At 60.6% G+C, this 7,798-nt stretch overlaps 2 protein-coding genes across 2 annotated transcripts in view; both read left to right on the top strand.

Moving 5' to 3' along the window:
• Positions 1–1,223, top strand: part of CACNA1B (calcium channel, voltage-dependent, N type, alpha 1B subunit) — a 424,961-nt gene extending 423,738 nt beyond the window's left edge. Inside the window, 3 exon segments of the mRNA XM_009888006.1 lie at positions 287–457; positions 731–784; positions 1,172–1,223. Of these exon segments, the coding sequence (XP_009886308.1) occupies positions 287–457; positions 731–784; positions 1,172–1,223 (277 nt within the window).
• A 1,166-nt stretch (positions 1,224–2,389) lies between these two features.
• The window catches only part of LOC104289095 (collagen alpha-1(V) chain-like), an 8,094-nt gene continuing 2,685 nt past the window's right edge, over positions 2,390–7,798 (top strand). Inside the window, exons 1-13 of the mRNA XM_009887995.1 lie at positions 2,390–2,807; positions 2,860–2,894; positions 2,953–3,006; positions 4,054–4,107; positions 4,357–4,410; positions 5,122–5,175; positions 6,282–6,335; positions 6,415–6,468; positions 6,620–6,673; positions 6,795–6,812; positions 6,986–7,039; positions 7,229–7,291; positions 7,602–7,767. Coding sequence (XP_009886297.1) covers positions 2,390–2,807; positions 2,860–2,894; positions 2,953–3,006; positions 4,054–4,107; positions 4,357–4,410; positions 5,122–5,175; positions 6,282–6,335; positions 6,415–6,468; positions 6,620–6,673; positions 6,795–6,812; positions 6,986–7,039; positions 7,229–7,291; positions 7,602–7,767 — 1,132 coding nt within the window. The remainder of the gene's footprint in view (positions 2,808–2,859; positions 2,895–2,952; positions 3,007–4,053; positions 4,108–4,356; positions 4,411–5,121; positions 5,176–6,281; positions 6,336–6,414; positions 6,469–6,619; positions 6,674–6,794; positions 6,813–6,985; positions 7,040–7,228; positions 7,292–7,601; positions 7,768–7,798) is intronic.

The raw sequence follows: 7,798 nt of genomic DNA, 5'->3' as shown, positions 1-7,798 counted from the left end.
CTGCTTTCCGCCTCTGGCTGATGGGGACGTGGTGGGGTTGGCTGTGGTGGAGGAGCTGGCTCAGACCCGGGCGGGCTGGTGACCTGGGGGACCTGCCATGGGACGCTCCTTGCCTTGTTGCTTGAGATCCGAATCCCATCAGCACCTCTCCTCAGTGCCCCGGGGTGAACGTCTGTCTGCGGCACCCAGCGAGAGGGTGAAACACATCATCTCCACAGAGAAGCTCATTTAATTGCTATTCTTTTTTCTCCTTTGCGGTCGCAACTCTATCTCCATCCCTGAGCAGGGTGACGCTGGCCCCAGGGGCCTTCCTGGAGCTCCCGGCCCGGGAGCCGCCACGGGGGAAATTGGAGAAAAAGGCCATAAAGGAGAGAAGGGCCAAGAAGGTTTGCTGGCAAGTACAGAGGGGCTGCCCCAGCCCGCCGGGCCCCCAGTGTCCCTGTGGGCTGGCAGTCGGGTACTGGGTGCCCAGGAAGGGTGGCGGGGGGGGTGTCACCCCCTGGGTGGGAAACCTGGGGCCCCAGGAGCCGCAGAAAATGCTAGGAATTGGCAAATCTCCATAATTAGGGAGTCGTGTGTCTCGTGGGCACGACGCCAAAATTGGGTCTCGTTGGCACAGAAGGACAGTTTTGGACTTGCCGGGCGGTCCGGGTTAATGCTGCCTCCGGCCAAGCTCCAGCCCCCTGGCCGGGCTGGGACCCCGCTGAGCACGTCTCCCTCTGTGTCCCAGGGCCAGGTCGGTGTCACCGGAGCTGCGGGACCTGGCGGAGCCAGAGGATGGTTTGTAAGTCAGCTCGTGTCCCTCCTCCCGTCTTGGCTGATCCCGGACCTGGCGGGGGGGAATGGGTTTTTTTTTGTCGGACGGGTCGCCGAGGTCTTCCTGGGCTTTACGGTCCCGTGGGAGTGAAGGTATGGTGGGGTGATGGCTCCAACCCTTCATCTCTGGGTGAAATGCCCGTTTCTGGTCCTTTCCCAAGCTCTGCTTTCCGTCTCTGGCTGATGGGGGACGTGGTGGGGTTGGCTGTGGTGGAGGAGCTGGCTCAGACCCGGGCGGGCTGGTGACCTGGGGGACCTGCCATGGGACACTCCTTGCCTTGTTGCTTGAGATCGGAAGTCAGTGAGGCAAGGACGGGGTTTGCTGGGCACAGAGCTGTTTCCCCTTCTTCCTCAGGGAGATCCAGGGCCACGAGGCACGGACGGACCTACTGGTGCAGCAGGATTAGAGGTACTGATGCCTGTGATCTCCTAGAGCCGCCAAAGGCTTCCCCAGTGCTTCACCACTTCCAGTACAAACCAAAGCCAGATTTATTGCCCCTTAACTGCTCAGGCCACGGGGGTTAAGGAGGGAGGAGGGGGTTTTAACACCTCACAGCTTCGCACTGATTCCCAGGAGGTAATTACATGCCGCCACCCCAAAAATGAGACCGTTTCAGTCTGGCACCCAGGGTTGCTTCGTGGACGACCCGTTCCTGCTATCGCATCATGTTTGCTCCCCCTGCGGTGCCTGGGTGCTGCCAGGGCACGTGCCTTGGCCGCTGAACGCTTAAAATACCTGCAGAGGGCCCGAGCGCGAAGCACACGGTGGTGACGGGCTCATTCTAAATCCCCGACATCACCGCAGGGACTCGCTGGAGACGATGGAGCCAAGGGAGATGGTGGGAAGCCCGGTCCAGCAGTGAGTGCCCACCCTGCCCCTGCCAAACTTCCCCGGGAAAGAGGTTTGGTGGCATCTTGTGATGGAGAAGCAGAGCCTGGGGTTGCGGCTCTGTGTCTCCCCGGGGACGGCCACAAAAATGAGCTCGGCCAGCCCGAGTGCCGGGCTGTGTCTCACGGGTCCTGCCCTGCAATGGCTTTGTAACTGAGTCATCCTTTTCTTGGTTTCCCTGGAGCCAAAACTCCGTAACAGCATTTAAATACAGCTCTTAAAACCTGTGCAGAAGTACCTCGGGGCTGTTGTGCTGTTAACACTCGGCTGTTGGAGTGTGCCTGAGGCAGGTCCAGGGCGTTTGCCTTCCCCCTTTTCTGCTTTCACAGAGCAAATCCACCCGTGGCCGTAAGGTCAGAGGGCTCCGGGAACCACCCTGTGTTCGGGAGCGCCTGCGCTGCCCCGAGACGCGTTTGTGCGGTCGTGGCCCTGACGCGCACAGAGCCACAGGTGTATTACCGATGCCCTGCACGGCTGCGGGACAAACCCCATTCGCATCCCAGTTTTCCCATGTTACAGTGCCGCTCTGCCCAGGCGAGACACATCCTCAACTGGGCATTGCCTTTGCTGGGAGAGGTCAGGATGCGGAATAAACCCTGGACGGATTTGCAGAGCAGACGGCGAGAGCCATCGCTCGGTGTAGTTGAAGCCCCTCGAGGGGCGGCTGCTCGGACACTGCTCCCGATGGGGCTGGGCTGTAACCGGTGCCCCGGTCTGTGTGCACCGCAGGGCGCAGCGGGTGCCCGGGGACCGGCGGGCATCCCCGGGCTGCGGGGCTACACCGGGCACGAAGGAGCCAGAGGAGCGGCGGGTGCCAAGGGAGAGCCGGGCCGGCAGGTAACTCCTCTCTGCGCCGAGGGGACGGGCAGGGGACATCCCTACAGGGTGGCCCTCCTCGGCATGGCTCCGGCACCGGAGGTCCCTGCGGGGAACAACCCGATTGCAGACCCTGGGCTGAGGCAGCCGGCTTTGTTCTCGCCCTCCTGCCTTCCCCCAAATAACCCGGAGCTGATACCAGCCTCGTGTTTTGTTCCCAAAATGAACTCAGGGTCTTCTCGGGCCACCGGGCGAAGCGGGAGCTACGGGGCTGAGTGGTACCGAGGTGAGTGGGCTCCTCTGCTGCCCCGGTTCTCCGCCTCCGACTTTTCTCGCAGGTCTGTGCCACTCTGCCAGCCTGCCTGGGGCTGCGGTGAGTAACCCTGGAGCTGATTTTTCAGGGTTGGGTGGATTTTTGTTTTCCTTCCTAGGGCCTGGCGGGTGCGAAAGGGCAGCCGGGCAAGCCAGGAAAACCGGGACAAACGGTGAGGAATGGGGATGGAACCATACTGGTTCTCCCTGGTATAGGCAGTGGGATGGTGGGGTCTCCCGGCTGCAGCATCTCCTGCTCCCGCTGAAAAACCCCAACCTGCTCCAGAGAGGGGCAAAAATCTCCCAACGGAGACGTCAGCTCAGAGCATCCTCCTGTGCGCGCCGTGGGGAGAGCGGGGAGGGAGGCGGGGAGGGGCCGTCCCTGGCGCAGCATCCTCACGGAGGGGTTTCCTTCCCCTTTGGGATTTTAGGGGTCGCCGGGACAAGCCGGTCCTAAAGGGCGGAAAGGTCGCAAAGGAGAAAAGGTACCTCCGAAATCCTCTTCTGTGGATGGCACCCAAGGGGGACTGAGCACCAGCCATGGGGTAGCCAAGCCTGAGCTTGTCAACCCCACTGTGGTCCTCGGAGAGAGAAATCAGTTGGGAATCACCCCGGGGAGGACGGGGGGCATTTTTCTCCGCTGTAAAGGCAGCTTCAGTGCCGGGCAAACACAGAGCCCTTAGATGCCCTTGGGCTGCCTTGGCTGGTTTTTGGGTGAGGAGCTGACAGGTGTCCCCAGCTCAGTGGGGACTGTCCCCATCCTGGCTGAAGTGTCCTTGGTTGGGGGGGGACAAGGGACATCCCTTTCACTGGCCAGCTCTGCACCATGGCCTTGGCGTCCATCCCCATGGTCCCACAGCGACTGGGGAGCTCTGTCCCCATCTCCGTGGAGGCAGCAGCCCCTTTTCGGGAGGGATGTGACCGGGCTGCTGGTGACCCCCATCTCCCATCTCTTCTTCCCCCAGGGCGATGTGGGGCGTGAAGGGGAAGAAGGGGTCCCCGGAGAAGCTGGCAGAAGGGTAAACGGCACCGTTGTCCCCGTGAAGGGTGGCGGGAGGCACGGGGCTGATTCTTGGAGCCTGCGGAGGTCTCGTAGAGGGGCTGCGGTTTGCGGGGGGCTCCGCATCCCCGAGAGAGGGGGGAGGGGGACACGACGCGGGGTGGCTTAGGGCTTCTGGCAGGCTGGAATTCCACGTGGGTCTCTAATCTGTCCCTCCCAGGGCAAGCGAGGCAAGGCAGGCCACCGGCCCCCGAGAGGTCCCCGGGGACCCAAGGTAGGTCGGCTTTGCCCCGCTGGGGTGAGGGCTGCTTTGGCACCTTCGGAACTCGGGGGTGCTCCCACCTGCCCGAGCCCCTGCCTTAGAAAAGGATGGGTCAATATAGGGGCAGCGCGTAGCTGGAGAGCTCTGTGTCCCCAGTCCCTTTCAGCCCGAGGGGAGGACAGGGGGGTCAATCGCTCCTGCCCCGCTCTCGCGCCGCACCGCTGTGCCCACCCCCCAGGGTCTCTCGCTTTTGCGTTTCAGGGCTACCCAGGCGACGAGGGGCTGGAAGGACCCCAGGGCCCCCAAGGACCCTACGTGAGTATTAGCTTGAAGGTTTTGGGGTGCCGGTTGCTCGCTGTTCGGCCCCGCGGGTCAACCCAGCTCTGCGGGTAACCGAAGCAGAGACCCACTTAAAACAAGCGAAGTTCCTCGGTGTGTCATCCATCCGTCCTTCATCCATCTCATCTTGCTCTCTCCTCCCACATAAGCACCCAGCAGCGTGTGTGCAGTCGGGCAAATGACGTAATTTCCAATATGTTGTTCTAGAGGCCAAATTCTTCCCTTCCAGTTCAGTGTCTGAGCGCTGAGCCCGTGTTCCCAGTGAGCTGCCGTGGCTGGAGGGACTGGCGCACCGCAGCAGCCAGCACTGGTCAAAAAACCTGCTTATATGTATTTTTTTTAATTACTGGAAAACGTGGTGGGGTTGTTTGGTTTTTTTTCTGTATTTAAATTAAAAATTCCAGCTTTGGAAACTTCAGCAAAAAAATAATAATAAAAAAAAAAAAGCGGGATGTTCTGCAACCAGCCAAGGGACCTGAACCACATTTTTAATGGGGTTTGCTGAGGGATCCTCCCAAAAGCAAGAATCAAAGATTCGATGAGAAATAACTCAAAGTTTTTAAAACTGCTTGAAATTCTCAGAATCCTGGTAGCAACCTCGGCTGTAGTGAGGTCTGTCCCTGCCGGGGAGGGGACGGGAGCAGCCCCACTGCAGGGTGACGCGGTGCCGCATCGTTTCTCTCTTAGGGCATCCCGGGGCTGAAGGGCGTGAAAGGAGACCCCGGACCGAAAGGACACAAGGTAGGTGACATGTACCAGGCACGTGAGCCCCAGGCACGGCGGGCACTCCGGGCACAGCATTTAATTTGCTGGATGCCATCACTTACTCCCCTCTTCCTGAACCCTGCTCGCTGCAGCATCCTTCTCTGGGGGTTGACCCCAGGCACTGGGAGATGGGTCCTTTAGACTTTCTCCAAAACCAGGTCCTTTTCCAGCCTCTCCATCCTCCTGGAGTTGCAAGCAGCAGCGTGTACAGTCTTTTCATCCCCTGCTCTCAGCATTGATGCTGACTCAGCACGGGCACGTACCTCCTGTGTGCCGTTACTGATGAGCTGATGGATCCAACCTTGGCCCGAGAAGCCAAGCACACCCTCCCGGTCCCATCTGTCAGCCATACGGCTGTAAATAAGAGCGACAAGCAGTCCCTGGCGGCGGGTAGTTGCTCGCAGCCTTCAGGAAAATTAAACCCCGGTGATAAATAACGCTCTAAATTTATTGCGAGCTGAATGAGCAATGGCAGAAGCTCAAGTCCAGGGCGCCCAGCGAGGCCGGAGCAGGCGGAGGGGAGACTGCGGGTAGCTGCCACGCTGGGCTTTCTTCCCCTGTTCCACCAGATTTCAGCACACAAGAAATGTTCTTTATTTTCTCCAAGTGTTTCCTGGGAACTTCCGAGGTTTTCTTGGATGTTATTTTAGTCTGGGATAAAATACTTTCAGTTTTGCCTTTGCAGCTGAGCAGGGGAGGCAGATGTTCCACCGCACTGCCTCATTCCCCAGCAATAGGGGTACAGTTAATTCTACCAAATCAAAAGGATGGGTTGTTGGGTTTGGGGTTTTTTTTTAGAAATTTTGCAGCCAGCCATAACTGGGAATTTCCCATTTCCAGCTGCTTGCTGGAGGCCAGGTGATGTTTGGCCTGGGGAAGTATCCCCAAGCAGGTGTTCCCTACCAGGGTCAGGCACCAAGCAAAGCCTCCGTTGCCTACCTGCTGAAATGCCACTGTTGGAGTACCTGGAGCGGGGTTGCCAATGCCCACCCTCTGGGACAGAGCCCGCTGTCCCGGGCAGGTGTCCTGGGGGATTTCTACCCTCCTCTTTGCCACCAAAGCTCTCCCTGACTCTCTCCTAGGGCGAGAAGGGCAGCATGGGCGACCTGGGCCAGCAAGGGGATGATGGCTTCAAGGTGCGTGAAGGGTTTTGCTCTTTTTCTTCCTCCCCGTGATCCCTAATCACTCTGTGTGACACCCTGACCCATCTCCTAGGGCAAGCTGGGACCCCACGGTGTCCCCGGGAGGCCGGGACCCAAGGGACAGCAGGTAAGGGCAGGGTGGAGCGGGGTGGCAGGAACCGGGATGAGTATTTGGGGTGAATTCCTCATTTTTCCATGCAAAATCCGTGGGTTATAGAAGGACATGGGGCTGGGGGATGCCCTGTGCAGTGCCCTGACCTCCTCTGGTGTCTTTGCAGGGTGACGTTGGGCCCCCCGGCCCACGGGGACACCCTGGCATCCCCGGGACACCGGTGAGTCCTTTGCCCTCCCGGCAGGTTTGGGGTTCGCTCTTGGTCCCGTGGGGGTTGCGCTGGGAAGGGGCTGCGATCCCGTCTCCCTCCCTCTTAGCTGGATCCTGTCCTTCTCTTCCAGGGCTTGTCCGGACCCAAAGTAAGTAAGGGGGAGCGCTGGGAGTCGGGCTCAGCCCGGCTGTGGGGCATCCTCCCCTCATGCCCTCTCCCCGGGGTGTGGGGTGACCCCACGGGGCGCCCTGGGGTGCCGCTCGGCATGGCAGCATCCCTCCACCTTGCCTTTCTTCCCTCCTCCACCTCCTCCTTCCCCAGGGGCTGAAAGGCTTCCCGGGGCTGCCGGGACCCAGGGGCGTGCGGGGCCCTCCGGTAAGTGGAGCCACTCACGTCCCTCATGTCACAGTTTGGGTCCCTTGCTCCCCCTCAAATCTGGCAGCGAGATCCCACCGCGCTGTGCCGGGGGGACGGCCGGCTGCTGGCACCGTTGGAGGAGCTGCAGGGGTGGCGGAGGGCTTGTGGCCAGCAGCCAGCGTCACCGGCGTTGTCATTGTCACCCAGGGTCTCACCGGCCCCCCTGGTCCCAGCGGACCCGCGGTGATGCTGTCCAGGGAGGAGCTGCGGGTGAGTGCAGTGGAGAGGCGATGCTGCGGGGAGGTGGGGGGGAGTTCCACCCCCGCTTTGGTGGGTGCCACCCTGGGGGAGAAGGGCTGACAGCGATGTCCCGCTGCTCCTGAGGTCCTCTGTGCATGAGGACCAAGGTCCTTGCACTCAGGGCAAGCCGATAGGGCTAATCTCGCTCTCCCACCTGGCTTGTCCTTGTCCCCTGCGTGTCCCATCCCCTCCCTGAGCACCTGATGCTGCTCCTGGCCAAAAGAAGAGGGGGCAGCTAACGGCAGCTTGGTTATATTCCCCTCCCCTCTTTTTCTTTTAGCACCTGATTTATCCCTCCAACCACCTGAATTACACGGCCGTCTGGGCTCTGCTGGACACCCTGAGCCAGGAGCTGCAAGCCCTCCTCGAGCATCCCAACGGCACCAAAACCAACCCGGCGGCCACCTGCAAGGAGCTGCTGTTGGCTCACCCCGACCTGCCCGACGGTACTGGGGTGCACATGGGGTCCCCCCCCCG

Source organism: Charadrius vociferus, unplaced genomic scaffold, assembly GCF_000708025.1.
Source record: "Charadrius vociferus isolate BGI_N301 unplaced genomic scaffold, ASM70802v2 scaffold1040, whole genome shotgun sequence".
Lineage (NCBI taxonomy): Eukaryota > Metazoa > Chordata > Aves > Charadriiformes > Charadriidae > Charadrius > Charadrius vociferus.
This window is presented reverse-complemented; position numbering and strand designations above follow the sequence as displayed.